Source organism: Coffea arabica, chromosome 10e (assembly GCF_036785885.1).
Source record: "Coffea arabica cultivar ET-39 chromosome 10e, Coffea Arabica ET-39 HiFi, whole genome shotgun sequence".
In the NCBI taxonomy this organism is placed as follows: Eukaryota; Viridiplantae; Streptophyta; class Magnoliopsida; order Gentianales; family Rubiaceae; genus Coffea; species Coffea arabica.
In genome coordinates this window covers 45,819,579-45,835,732 of record NC_092328.1, presented here as the reverse complement: position 1 = coordinate 45,835,732, position 16,154 = coordinate 45,819,579, and the positions used below count along the sequence as shown (strand labels likewise).

The 16,154-nt window shown below is 31.0% G+C and overlaps 1 protein-coding gene across 1 annotated transcript; it reads left to right on the top strand.

Moving 5' to 3' along the window:
- The first annotated feature begins 10,432 nt into the window (after positions 1-10,432).
- Positions 10,433-15,578, top strand: LOC113713049 (serine carboxypeptidase-like 42). The gene is made up of 11 exons (XM_027236758.2): positions 10,433-10,647; positions 10,833-11,181; positions 11,996-12,103; positions 12,224-12,316; positions 12,469-12,561; positions 13,326-13,411; positions 13,556-13,834; positions 13,918-14,051; positions 14,745-14,837; positions 14,930-15,047; positions 15,135-15,578. The coding sequence occupies exons 2-11, from the start codon at positions 10,941-10,943 to the stop codon at positions 15,300-15,302; spliced, it is 1,413 nt and encodes a 470-aa protein (XP_027092559.1). The 5' UTR covers positions 10,433-10,647; positions 10,833-10,940; the 3' UTR covers positions 15,303-15,578.
- Positions 15,579-16,154: the final 576 nt, after the last annotated feature.

Here is a 16,154-nt window from a genome sequence, read left to right as displayed (position 1 = left end):
TTTCTTTGAATGATTTATTTGAGATATTTTTTATAAAATTTTTTGTGATTTGATGTATGTGAAATAAAAAAAAATAATTAAAATTTGTGAAATAAATTATTTTATTTCAAAATATTTCAATCCAAACACACCTGATATGCAATGAAAAACAATTTCGTAAACCTTCCCTGAAGTTTTTCAGAATATTATCTAGCATTCTTGAAGTTTCATGATGTTAACGTGTTGAGTATGTATGTTTATGATAGCTTGTCGATCAATGATTTCTTTAGAATTTAATGTAGGAAAATTAGTTTTATGTTTTGACTTTTAATCCTGGCTAATCAAATTTAGTTGTTGGTCGATGATCGTAGAATACAGATGAAGCTAAAACTATACTTGAGAAGTTTACTATCACGACCCTTTTTTTTTTTTTTTTTTTTGTCAATTGACAATATCTACATTATTTGTAAGCTAATATATACTAGGGAAATGTCCAACTGTCCAAAGAGGTTTAGAGGGAGAAAAATTCACCTCTACACCAAAAGGTGCATTACAATACACACTGAATTTAATTGCTAGTATAAAGGTATGAACTCATGACTTATGAGTAGAGACGAAGCTAAAAAAAAAAAAAAAAAATTCAATGGGAACAAGCTTAACATGTTAAATCATGCTATTTAAAATCTCTAGAAAATGATTTTACCATTTTTCCTATCGAATTCACAGTAAATTTTCTCTATTTTTTAAAGCTAAAAAAACGTGGGAGTTAGCAATTTTTGTAAGTTTCACTACGTAAGGAAGAAAAATTTTGGCATTTCTAAATGGATTCATGTGTTGAGAGTAAATTAAGAAAGAAGAAGAAGAATAAAGATAAAGTCAAGTCTTTGTTCGTTGGCGGTTATTTAACTAACTGTGTGAGAGGTAAAATAAGTTTTTTTTATTTTAATCAATTTACTTGATGCAGAGAAAGTGATAAACAAAGAATAACATTAATTAAATATCTTTTAAAAAAAAACTAAAGGATAGTAAGAAAAACATCATCGTCTAATTACAGGGACAAAGATATAATTTTTTTTTTCCGGAAACGTTAGAACAAAGATATAAATTTGCGTATATACAATTATACGTAACATATTTTGATGGGGTCAACAGAGGCCATTGCCACCGTTGTTTCTCCATCACCAAAATACTTCGGCTCCGTTTGGATTAACTGTTTTTGGGGTTGTTTTTCAAAAACAGCATTGTAGCATTTCATTATTGAAATACAAGTCCGTTTGGATTAGTTATTTTTGGGATTGTTTTTCAAAAACTATATGAAAAACTTTTACTGTAGATGTTTTTTGGATTATTTTTAGAGGTATTTTTAAAACATATTTTTGAGTATTTTTATAATTTATAATTTTTATATTTTTATACATTTATGCATTTATAATACATTTATAAATATTTATAAATAAATATATTTATATATTTATATAAAAATATATAAATGTATTATAAATGTACTATATTATATATAATACATAATATAAATATATTTATAAATGTATAAATTATAAATGAATATTATATAAATTATAAATTATAAATTATAAATTATAAATTATAATTTTTATATAAATATACATTTATGCATTTATAAATATTTATAAATAAATATATTTATATAAAAATATATAAATGTATTATATTATATATAATACATAATATAAATATATTTATAAATGTATAAGTGTATATTATTATAAATGTATAAATTATAAATGAATATTATATAAATGTATAAATTAATATATTATAAATATATATTAATAATATGTATAAATGTAAAATTAATATTATATATTAATACAAATGTATAAATGTATTATATTTTATAAAATACATAATATAAATGTATATTATAAATATACATTAATATATATTATGTATAAATGTACATTTATATAAATGTATAATACATATATAATATATAATATATATTATATTATATATAATTTATATAATATATAATATTTATATAAATATATTATAAATATATAAAAATATTTTGTAAATAAAATATTTATAATATGCATAAATAAATATATAAATATATAATATATAATATATATAATATACATTAATATTAATTATAAATATTATAATATTATAATATTATAAATATGGTGTTTATATAATATTTCAATTTGTAATATTTATTGTATATTTCATTATATAAATATTTATATAATATATAATATATAATTATACAATATAGAATTTTCAATTTGTATAATATACATAATATTGTATATATATAATATAATATATAATATAATATATTATACATAATATACATTTATACATTATTACATATTATGTATATTATATATTATACATAACATTATTATACATTATTGTACACAATAATGTACATAATAATATTATACATTAATAATGTATATATTATAATATAATGTACATAATATATTATGTATAAATATTTATACATTTATGTATACAATATTACATATTATGTATATTATATTATGTATAATATACAATATTATGTATAATATTAATGTCTATAAATATTTATATAATATATAATATATAAATATATAATTTTCAATTTGTATATTTTAATTTGTATATTTCAATTTATATTAATAATATATATATATATAATATACATAATTGAAATATACAAATTGAAATATACATATGGAGTTGTTTTTGATATAATGTTTGGATATGGTGTTTTTGGAGTTGTTTTGGAAATACACATTTACTATAACATTTGGAATGTGAAAAACAGTTTTTCAAAAATAGAAGCAAAAACAAGGAATCCAAACGGACCCGTTGCAAAAATAAGGAATCCAAACGGACCCTTCATCATTATCCGCGTTGCGGCCGTTGCCTCTCGGTACTTCGAAGGTTGCAAGTTTAAAATTGGACAATGCCTTTTTTTTTCCTCACTAAATTGGAATATGCTAAAAAATATGCTCATACGGAAATTAGAAATAAAGCTGATTTAAAAGATAGAAAAAAAATCACATAAATAGTATTTCACATATGAGAAAGAAAAATCACATATATAGTCTTTCACATAAATTGAATCCATACCTTTTTCATTCATCACTTTCAAAATGAAAAAAAATTTGTTCATTATATATTCAAAACGCACTATTTGAATTCCTAAACCAAGTGACTTTTTGGCATGAAAGATGTCGTGTGCCATCAAGTGATGATAATTTCAGGGATCAAAAAAGATAATAGACCCCATTTTCAAAGCATGTAAATTGCATATTCAACGACTGGAATCTGGGCATCATCATATAAAATTGACCTACATGCTTCTTGTAATCGATTGACCATATATAAAAGAACAAACACAGCACTGCTAAGGATATTTATTTATATTATTAAAATATTTTTAATTATTTGTTATATTATATATATCACATCAAAAATATTATAATATTTTTTAAAAAAATTATCTTAAATAATTTATATCCGTTGAAAGTGCTACAGGATTTTTGCGGGTCAAACTAATGCTCTTTTTTGTTTAGATCCACTGAAAGTGTTCCTCCTTTTGATTTCTTTTGGGGGCCTTGACAAGCTGTAAGTATGTGGGCGCTTTTTGACTTAGGACAGCAGTCAACTACTAGCTCTAGCAAGCGTGCAAGTGTGAAAGAAAAAGTGAAAAGCTATGCCCAATTGATTAGCTGGTATGCTAAGCTTCATACCAATTGCACATATGTACAAAGTTTCTACTATTGATTTGATCTAGACAGATGTTCGTTTGTTTGGATTGGGCTTTATTTCCCCAAATTTATTTGCTTACATCATCATTATAATTTCTAATACACCTTTTTACCTTCCCAATTACCTTTTTATCTCACATACATCACATCACAAAAAGTGTAACAGTAAAAATATCTCTAATAATTCACAATCCAAACAGACCCGATCTATCCATCCATCTCCGTCTAGATAGATGTCATCTACAATCTACACATGTTAGAACAGAGTAACTAAATGCATATCCCAGTTGAAAACCTTGAATTGTTAATTTCTGAAATTTTTATAAAAAAATATATTATAATGAATTGATAAGTTCTTATAGAAAAATGTATTATAATGAATTGATATATGTGACGTAAAATAGGATTGAAAAATGTGTTTCAGAGAAAATTAAAAAAAAAATTTAAAAGAAAATAACTTCCCAAACAAGGCTTAATTATCTAAATCCCTATACAAGAACTCCAAAGAATTTTCTTTTTTCCAACCATTGGTTTATAGCACTTATTTTCTGAAAGTCCCCAATCCTATATAGCATGGCTGTATTACTATATATATGATAAAACGCCCTTATCACATTTATTAAAGTTTTCCTTCCTACATTGCATGCATTTCTAAAACGCATATTGTAAGAGCACAATCCCTTTGTCTCTCCTAAGCTAAACGCTCAACCAATCTCTTTCTTGCTTTCTCTAAACTCACATGTCCTCTTTTTTTTTTTTTTTAGAAATGTATTTAATTGCTTCACGCCATTTTAGTTCATTGAGATTAAGTTTTTGTAACAACCGCCTTGGTTTTATTCATGATTAGCAATTATTTGGAGGAAGACTTTTATTTTGGTGTTATTTTCATAAATGGATGAATTATTTAAATTTGACTTTTTTCACTAACATTTATGAAACATGTCGGATTGCAATGTTTGGAAAGCAAAATATTAGGTTTCAAGTTCAATACTTCTGTTCTTGAATTTTTATAGAGGATTTATAGCAACCATGTAGGTGATACCAAAATCATATTATAAGGCAATTACTTTCAAACCACGGCCTTTTTATTGTGGTACTGGCTTTAGAGTTCAAGAACTTCACTATCTAAAAACATTGGAAATAAAAAGGTGAACGTGCAAGATTTATCTGAATTACGTAGGTCCTCTTCTCATAATTATGCTTATAGATCACAAACTTTTCCGAATAATTAATAAATTAAATATTTTATACAAAGTTAAGGAAAGACACATAAATAAGAAGATTTCATGGAGGATTAGGTCCATTCACATGATAATTCTGTCTGATTTAAGTGTACTATCGAGTATCGAGTTCTAGTGCGTTACCTTTGTAAAAATCCAATTAAGGGGAAGGGGGGGGGGGGTGGGAGTAAGTTCTTAAGGTGACATAATGATGTTCTTCTTCTTCCTTTTGTCTCCTCTTTAATCTCATATGAAATTTCTTCAATTAGCCAAATCATTATGTGCTTAATAATATCTAACATAAATTTTTGGGTTTACCATAAATAAGAAGATTGCGTGGAGGATAAGGACTAGGAATTAGTCATGATGACTTTGCACCTAGTTTTAGGTTGAAGATAAAGTAATTCTGCTTGTTGAACATTTTGCAAGAGCATCTCGAGTAACATTAGTAGCATGCTACGTATGCTCCTGATTTATGCTCATATAAATTTTGGAGAGGGCAGACATGAAAAAAGAGTGGGCAGAAAACTTTTTTTTTTTTTTTTTTTGGTATACAACCAAAATGAAAATTTTTAGTGACAGATTTCGGTACATTATAGATGAAAAGAATGATTGTCTCTTCATTATACATAACAGAAATGTCTCTAATAATAATAATATATAAAACACAAACTTCTTTTATTTGAGTACTGTAAAATGTACAATTAACTTGAACGTAATTTTCCTAAAGATCTTCCCTGCCTTGTCTTGTCATATTTATTGAGTTGTCAGCGTCACCTAATAGTGCCAAGAAATGGGATAAGATTAGTCTTAGCAGATTAGGTACAGTTCTTGCTTTTCATCATGAAAATAAAAAAATAAAAAAAAAACACAATGAGGATCAATTAAGTACTTGACCACTCGCAAGGTCGTGGGATCGAACCTCACCTAACGCCTGGGTGCGGTTGGGGTGGCGCTGTACTCCAGGCGCAGGGGATTAGTCGGGCCGCCTTCGGGTCTTGACCCGGACACCCCTGTGTTGACAAAAAAAAAAAAAAAAAAAAAAAAAAAAGTACTTGACCAAATAATTAATTATAAGTTCAAATCAATCGTTTGATATCAACTGGTCATTGACTAAATTGATCCCACGAGTCCAAGAAAGTGAGTCAAAACATTGAGTCCTAAAAGTTGGTGTTCTTTGATTATCATTTATGTGCCCGAATAGAGTAGTTCAAATTTTACTAAATGAGCAGGAAGATTAGGTGTGGTCTAAATTGACGTTATTAATAAGTTGAGAGATTGTTTGCCAAAGTGTTCTTTATGATTTTCCTCATTGCTTGAATCTAAAACAGCAGTCAAAGTATCCATTATTGGATTTGGAAGTATCTCATTTTTATTGACAATTGGTTTTGGAAGTATCTTCTTCTTTTGTTTTCCTCCAATCATTTCTTCGTTGCATGAATCTCAAGAAAGAGCCAAAACTAGGAATTCAATGTTTTGAAAACCAGACCGGACCGGTCGGTTCGACCGATTTTCAATTTTCCTCCTTTTTTTTTTTTTAAAGTTTTGCAAAATGCAACTATCAAGATTCGAACTCAAGACCTTTGTAATAGAAAACCAATGTATCAACCGTCACATCTTACTAATTTTTTTTGATAACTTATTTATATAAAACAAACACTCATATTTCTTTTTTCCATTTTTCTTACAAAATCTCATCCTCTCATGGCTCTTTCTTTTTAATTTTCAACTCTCTCTATCTCTATCTTCTTTTCTTTTATCACTCCCTTTTTAATCAAACCTCTTTATTTTTAATTTATTGATGTTTTTCTTCCATCTTTTAATTTTGTTTTTGTCCATTAAATTGAAAAAAGTTAAAAAAGAATTATTTTTCTTTAACCCAAATTATTTAATGCCACAACCACTCACTTTTATCTCATTTTTTGTTTCTCATCAAGTTTACATTTATATTTTCGATTCTCTTGACTTCCTTCGAACTCCAAACTCCAAACTTCCTTTTTTAAATTGCAATCTCTAAATCCCAAAATGTAAATTAAAATTTAAATTCACAATGTCTAAATTCTCATAGACGTGAATTTTGTATAATTTCAAAATATTGTGATATTTTTGGGTTGGATTTAGATATAATTGAAATTGAGATGAAATTTATTGTTTTAACTTATAATTTAAAAAATTTATTTTTAAAAATCCAAGTTATTAAAAAATAGTAAACTTTTTATCATATAAAGTATTAAATTAGTCCATTACATGTCTTATTTTGTGCATATATATATTTATATAAATTATTTTTTAAAAAATTCATTGAACCGGGGTTAAATCGATCCGACTGGTTGAATCTCGACCCTTTCACTTCACCGGTTCAATTAACGGTCCGATTTTTAAAACATTGACTAGGATTAGTTGTTTGAATTCTTCATTAAGGTACAAAATGAGTCTTTTTAAATATGGAAAGTGAAGCATTATTCAGGGACCCCTCACAAAAATTAGAATTTCAATAGATTTTTGGGTTGTTGCAGCACCTTAGAGTTTTAAAATCTTAGGTAAGTAAGGTGGTTAAATCTTGGTCCTTAATTTTCTCATTCAATTGTTGAGTTGTTGAGAAAATTGTTGAGGCCAATTAACCAGGATATCGGGATGTGATTGGGCACAAGTTGGTTAAATCTTGGTCTTGATTTTCTCATTCAATTGTTGAGAGTTGAGGAAATTGTTGAGTCCAGAGTTATTCCTTGCCAATGATGAAATCAGAATATTTACTTTGAGCGGCAAATATCATACGCATATATACTATGAAGTTGCAACTTAAAAGCTTCCAAAATTTTTGAGGGGACAAAAAGTTTTACTCATGAAAGAAAATGTCATAGAAAACTTTCATAATATTAGAGGAGAAATTGAAGCCCCTTCCCGTCCCTTCCTCAAGTTCATTCTTGTTTTTTACTAAAGCCTTGTTTGATAACTTCATCCAGTACTTAAATTTAATGAGTTTAGATTTTAACATGTTTAGATGCGTTTCATAACAAAACAAAGAATATCTAAACTAATTAAGTATCATTGAATTTCCTAGTCAAAATTTGCTCAAAAAAATAAATGATAAACTATTCACTTATCATTTAATATGATAAACATTCAAATGTATTATATTCACTACTTAACAATTTAGCAACTTAATGAATTCATATTCAAATTTTAATTTTCAGATTTCAGTTTTATCAAACGCATCCCAAGCTAAAATCACACACGTTACTGAATTCAAATTAAACTTGTTTGTCATGTATTTAAACCCGTAATTACATTCATTTTCGATATAGGAAACTTTATCCAAAGGGTTAAACTTTATGCAAATAGTATCAAATACACAAGTAAAGCCAACAAAGGATAGACTTGCTATTCTGAGCTGTCACAATAATGCACAAGATACAATTGATTCTGTTTTCAACATATATATTATGTGACAGCCAGAATTGAACACCATCCAATTTGTAGTCCAATCAAACTGTTCTGATACCGATTCTAAACATTGATACTTTTAGGGAAATCCATGCCCTGCTGTATGGTCTCCAAAAAATGCAATGTATAACTTAGGGCTGCCTATTAGATGCCCATCTAGCAGCTGGATCCCTCCAGCCACTTTTCTTATTGGTACTTGAAAGAATAATTCTACAAGTTTGTAAGTGTAAATGCTCTTAATTAAGATGAAAGCATAAGCACAAATGTCACGACCATAAATCACAATGCGATTTTTCATGTAGCATTTTTGAAATTCTTTAAGCTTCACCATGCCACCATGTTCATTGTATTACAATTCTTGTGAAAGACATGTCCCGTGAGTGATAAAAGTCCAACGTACAAATGCAATAATGTCTTACAAATCAGCATTGCATGTTATCATCGAAACTTCAAAATCCCATTTTTGTACTCGTCTGAAAATGGTAATAAAAGCTGGCCTGGGAGTGTACTGTTGTGGATTCTGTTCTCGCTGGGACTGGGAGGAAGAAGACGCAATCTGTAAGGTATCAGAATCCCATTTATTTAGCGGAAAGAAGAAGAAACCTTTTCCTGATGTACTTGCTTTCTTGGACTTTATTGACTGACTGCAGTTTATTCTTTCTTTTGCTGACCTTAAAAGATGCCAATTAGATCTCAACAATATTACTATTAGGGATCATTTCAGAAACCTCCCCTGAGGTTTCTGATAATTTCACTGAGCTCCCTTAAGGTTTAAAAAATTATACATACCTCCCTTGTTATTTAAAATGATAATTTTACCCTTAAATATTTTAATGAAATTCCCTTATTTGGTATGCTTAAACTTAGAATGAGTTTTAAAATTATCTTTTCATTCTTTTTCTTTCTTATTGCTTTTTTAAAATTTTTCGTCAATAAAATTATAGAACTACCACTATTGCCTTTAGGTATAAATTATAACCAAATGTCAAACTAGTGTTTTTTTTTATGAATTAATTTTATATATAATCCAATGTTTTTGCTGATCTTTGTTTTCTATTTTTTGGTATTAAAATTAATAATAAATAAAAAAAATTATTACTTCAAAAATTTATAAATTCTAAATGAATTATTTCAACATTTTCTTTTCTATCTTACAAATCTAAATTCATAATAAAATACTATAAAAAATATCATATCATAGTAATAAAATTATTATTATAGTTGTTTAACAAATAGTAGATATGAACGTGAAAATTTGACACCTTTTCCTTATAATTATACTAAATAATCTTGTAATTGTATAGGGAAATAAATTAAAACTCATTCCACAAGGGCATTTTTGGGTATTCATTTAAAAAATTGACCAAGTTAATATTATTTAATGTTTTGTTACTAAAACTATCAAATCAAGGGAGGTAAATGTAATTTTTCAAACCTTAAGGGAATGTAGTGAAATTGTCAGAAACCTCGGGGGAGGTTTCTGAAATTATCCCTTACTATATTAATTCTTGCGTTTACTGTCCCTACTATCACTCTGCAGTCCTGCACCTCAGAGTCCTTCCGGCCCTCCCAAAGTCACTCCCCCTCTCTCTCTCTTCCACGCAAGAAAATGCCCCCTCATTAATCTAAGCAATCAAGATTAATTGAGCCACTCTTTTGTCCGATAATATGGCTCCAATTTTGCTTAAATTGGAATGTGGATTGTTGAATGGCAAACAGTAGTGTAATCATTTATGTATATAGTGGACTGAATCGGTTGACTTGATAATGATTTTTACTCGAGAAATAGAGAATGTATATTGCTATTGTAATTTTCTGAAAGTGATGTACAACATTCTATTGAAAGTGAAATAAAATAGGAATAATTGTTAATGCAATCATTCGAAAGATAACATACTCACTCTATATAAAAAGTTAATTGCTTGCCATTGATCGGCACTTTATTAGGGAATACCCTCTATGATAGATCGAAAACTTCTACCATTTTCTAGGAAAAAAAAAAGAGAAAAACCCTTTATAATAGATAGAAGGCTTATCAGTTTTCTCTCTCTGTAACAAACTCTGTCAGCAAATTTAAAAGGCCAGCTAAGCTGCCAAAACAAAGCCAGCTCTGCGTAATGCAAAACCAGAGGACCTTACCTCACACTCTTCAGTACTTCTAGTACTGACTACTTGTTACTACCCCAGCAAAAACCTGCAACTTTAACTCCCCTTGCTCACATTTACAGCACTGATACATGCACAAATTGTCATAGGTATTGTTTAATAAATGCTTATCAATTTTGTCTTTACTATAATATAGATCTTCAGGGACATCCCTTTTTGCTAAAGGTATCCCAGAATTCACGTGCTTTTTCTCTTTATGAACTGAAATTTGCATCATCCGTAATCATTCTTGACATCCCACTTTTTTATTTTTCTCTTTTTTCCTTTTCTGAAGAGAAATGAGTGGATAGAGTTCTGGGCAGCTGTTTTATGTCAAGCAGAGGAGGGAAAGAAATTCTGTACTTTGGTTGGTGAGAGAAATTTAATTTGTTTGGTGGGAGAGATGGGAATGGCATGGCATTGCATTTCATTGTTGGTGATATTAGCGGGGCTGATGGTTCGTGGGAATGGATTTCCAGCTGAGGATTTTGTGGAGGCTTTGCCTGGGCAGCCTAAAGTTGGATTCAAGCAATATGCAGGGTATATTGATGTGGATGTCAAAGCTGGGAGAAGCTTGTTTTATTACTTTGTTGAAGCTGAGAAGGACCCTGATCAGAAACCTCTTGCTCTCTGGCTCAATGGAGGTTAGTGTTACTCAGTAATTAGTATAGTCTGCTGCATTTCCTCTGTTCTTTGTGCTTTTCTTGATTGTTACATGCAAGAATTGAAGTCAATTGGGCTCACATCTCGCTCTTACTCTGTCTGTTACACACAGTGAGAGCTGGCTTGGTTCTAATTTTGATGTGTACTGTACTTTCTTGTGTACTAAATTGATTAAGTATTCGGATGTTTAGATGTTTCTTTTGTTCCGTTTGTGTTGGGGCCAGGACACTGTACTTTCTTGGAAATTTCTGTTGGATAAGAATCCATTCTTTTATTCCTTGTTTATTATAAAACGAAAGTGAGTCCTGCTCCTTGCGCTCTTTCCGATTGCAGGGACAACTGTATATCCTTCAATAACTAGTACAAGTTGAACCAGAATTTCTTTCTTTCTTATCTTTCCAATGTGAAATTTCGATGAAAAGTTTTCCTACTTCCATAAAGTTAGGAACTTTCAAAGAATTTGAGGTGAAATACTAATGTTCAAAACATGCAATTCAGAATTCTTGAATATTTTATCGAGTTCCATAGCTTGGCTCCTGGTTTAACAGACAGAGTTTGAGCTCTTTCTGCTGAACTCCAAAACAATTGAACCATATTAGCTGTTGATTCAACTTTATTCTTTATTATTATTACTATAATTTACCTATACCCACCTCAGTTCTAGGGTGAGTAAAATGTTCATGGATGTCTAATATTATGATTAAAGTATAGTTATTTAACTTTAGGCCATGTTCGTGGGGTTTGTTTAAGATAGGCACTTAAACAGAGGTTTCACTTTGACCTATTCTTCTCTAGGCCCCGGTTGCTCATCAATTGGTGGGGGAGCCTTCACAGAATTCGGTCCCTTCTTTCCAAGAGGTGATGGCCGAGCCCTTAGAAGAAATAAGATGTCATGGAATAGAGGTATGCAGCTCAAGTTAAGATACCGGATAATTTTTAAAACTTATCGTTGATTAATCTAAGAAGCATGAAAAAGGCTCTTGTTTGTACTCATCTTTTCTGATGTTTTTCTTTTTCTTGTAGCATCAAATCTCCTTTTTGTCGAGTCCCCAGCAGGAGTAGGATGGTCATATTCAAATACAAGTTCAGATTACAACACTGGTGATGCCAATACAGGTAAATGAGACCATGTGGCTTTAAACTACTCTTGGATTTAATATAGATGGCCAGGAGGACGAGATATCAGTAGTAGGCGATTAGCTACACATCATGCTTGCAAATTCTCTAAGAGAATTGAATTTTTTTTTTTCTTTTAAAATTTCTGGCAGCGCGGGATATGCACATATTTATGATGGAATGGTTCAAGAAGTTTCCCTCATTCAGATCCAGAGCTTTGTTTCTCACTGGAGAAAGCTATGCAGGTAAAGATGGTTTGCAATGTGGGAAATGTTAGTCTGACTGTCTTTTCTTTTTTGTTGGGTGTTTGGTGATATCAAGTTCTGGGCTATGGTGTTTGAATTCTTTAAAGCACTTAAATAGTGCTCTTGTTGTAAAGTCATGAATAGTTTTCATTGAGTAATAGGAAATTTTCTGCCACTTTTGAATTTAGTGGAAAGCACGCGTGACCCGGCTCACCTTATCTTGTTAGAAGTGGAAAAAAAGAGAGAAAAAAAAGTAGCTGTCCTGGCAAATTGTTGTCACTTGAAGCTATCAAAAATTTGCCCTTTTAGTACAGTCATTTATAGATTTTATGTGGTCCTCAACACTTGCCAACTCTAAAATGAAGCCTACGGTTATCCTTAGTACTCAAATGGAGCCTGCTGTATCAAGGCTTCATGATTTGCTTGACCATGAATCTAACATCCCCACAGCTTTTCGTGTTTTCAGCATTCATGAATAAGGAAGAACAAATCCAGGATAGACAACATTTATTCTAATTTTCAAGCTCAAAACAAAAGAAACAGGTTGTATGGAACATAGTTGTGGTTGACTGTAGAAAGTAATTTCCAGCTAGGCAAAACTGTGAGTTGTATTTTGTCCTTTTTTCTACATTCATAATTAGGTTTTATGTTGCTTACAAATGATGTTATGATTTCACTTGACATCAAGCCAACTCTTTGCAGTTCCTCTTGAAGATGTTACCTTCATAATTGGAAGAATGATATTTCTGTATGTCTTTTTATAGGTCATTACATTCCACAGCTGGCTGTTGCTCTGCTGGACCATAATGCAGATTCTAAAGATTTCAAGTTCAATATCAAAGGAGTTGCGGTAAGGAAAAATGAATTTCAGTTTTGATTCCGAGAGATTGAATAGTTTTCATTTTCTGCTCCGGAGTTTGAGGAGGATTTCTTGGTGTATAGGCTTCTGTTAGTTCATTTGGTCCTTGGCATTTACATGGTTTCATTTGGCCAGATGGGAAATCCACTCCTCAAATTGGATCGTGATGTTCCAGCAACATATGAGTACTTTTGGTCCCATGGGATGATTTCTGATGAGGTTGGCCTGGCTATAATGAACAACTGTGATTTTGAAGACTATACCTACCCTAGTCCCCACAATGTCACAGAAGCATGTAATTCTGCCATATCTCAAGCAAACCAAATTGTTGGAGACTATATAAACAATTATGATGTTATTCTTGATGTATGTTATCCATCAATAGTAGAGCAAGAGCTGCGACTAAAGAAACTGGTATTCATTTTTCTCCTTCAGTTGAAAGATCAATTAACTATTGCAGTATCTTCAAACACTTGTGATGCTATATTGTTTTACAGGCTACTAAGATTAGTCTAGGAGTTGATGTGTGCATGACTTATGAAAGGCGTTTCTACTTTAATCTTCCTGAAGTCCAGAAGGCTCTTCATGCAAATAGGACCAATTTACCACATGGCTGGTCCATGTGCAATGAGTAAGTCACTAAAGCATCCTTACTATGAACTTACCATGCTCAAACATTCGAGACTTTGAACTGCTCCTTGCTTTGGACTTTCTCTGCTTCTCAACCTCCCATCCTAGTCCTCATATATCATGGTTGAAAGTGCCTTCATTTCCATCTTCAACTACCACTTTGTTAGCATTTAATGCCAATCCAAGAAGAAAATTGCATTTTGTTTTTTCTTTTTTTCCACATCAAAGAATCAGGAAAGGAAAAAATAAGTGTATGAAGTTTTATTAAGCTTCAAGATCTTATTAATCTAGAAAAATGAGCTGAACTTCTTATTTAAGTTTGTGATGGAATATTCTACAAAAGTAATCTGTTCTGCTGAAATGAGGCCCTTGAGGCTCTGAAACTTGTGGTGTTGAAGCACTAAAAATGCCTCAATTCTGGGATTAAGCATATGGATGGAAAAGAGAAAAAATTGGGGGGGGGGGGGTGGGTGAGGGGAGAAGGTGGGTAGTTGAATTTGGGGGGACTCTTTGCATTGGAGAATAATTGCCAATTCTCTGAATATTTTATGCCTATATATCTTCCTAGATTTTTACACTATTGATTTCTCTTCTCCTTGTACATTATTTAGGCATGCTCGAGAAGTTAGAGAGTAGAATTACGGAGGTTAAGTGCTTGAGAGCCTGCTTATCTTTTTTTCCTTTGTTATTGCAGTGATCTTAATTACACTCAAGCTGATGGAAACTTGGACATGCTTCCATTGCTTAAGCAAATACTACAGAGTGGCATTCCAGTGTGGGTTTTTAGGTAAAGTATTAAACCATTCAAAAGCATAAAATGTACTACTACTTCTTTTAGTTAGATTGATCATTAATACAAAAAATTAACTGCAAATACAGTGGTGATCAAGATTCTGTTGTACCATTGCTTGGCTCCCGGACACTCGTTCGTGAACTTGCTCATGATTTGCACTTGCAAACTACAGTCCCATACGGAGCTTGGTTTCACAAGCGTCAGGTACATTAGATGCCAACATATTACCATGTATTTTCATGCTGCAACGAGGCTTCTTGTGTCATTCATTTCTCGACTTTTCTTGCACAGGTGGGTGGTTGGGTAACTGAGTATGGAAATCTGTTAACCTTTGCAACTGTAAGGGGTGCTGCTCATATGGTACCTTTCGCTCAGCCTTCAAGGGCTCTGCATCTTTTCAGTTCATTTGTGCGAGGCTGGAGATTACCAAATACAACACAGACCAGGATGGATGATTGATGAAGTATAGATATTGTATTTGAAGCAAGTCTCGGGTGCTTTAATCCGTCTTGATCTTGGATATTGCCAAAGGCAGCATAAGAGTTATGTTAATCAAATGTAATAGGAACTAAAAAGAAGAACAGGAAATGAAATCAAGCAGATATTTGTTTTCTGTTCAGATCAAAAAATCCTTTAAACCTCGATCTACCTTTGAAACCTTTGGAAAAGGCAGGATTTCAGTACTAAACCAGGAAGAAAAATAAGACATACACGTATCAACGTTAGCTTGCATCACCTTTACGTTCTAAAGTAGTTTCCTTGCTTCCCAACTTAATTATATGCGGATAAACTGGGCTAGATCATTACAGCCTTGCGAATACTGAGCAAAGGACACTGAACTGGAGCAAATTAGTCAACTTAAGGGGATGTAAGGGAGGGTCTTTAAGTCCCTCCTTGTAAGGGTTCAAATCTCACCTGCAGCTAAAAAAATCCAAGGGTTGTGCCAAAGCACTCCCTTGGTCTAGTAAGGCCTGTGTACCTGCTAGCCCTAAACATAACCTCTTTAGGCTCTCCTCCCCTCTAATTTAGTATAGATAGGTTATACAATAGTTGTCGTCTCGGAAAAAAAAAATAAGGGAGATGTAGTTTTGTGGTCCACTTAGTTATATCTGCTTGTTATTCCTGAAGCATAACTTTTCTTTTCTCTTTTTTTTTGTCCTTTTTTGCATTTGCATTTTGTTCATCTTTATGAAGAGGTCTACTATGTTCATAAGTTAGTTAGCCCTCTAATCCGTTGATCTGCAATACACTGGTTAATGTGGTTTTGCTATTTGCTTCCATTGCTACTGGAAAAAGAGTTTTCCATCAATA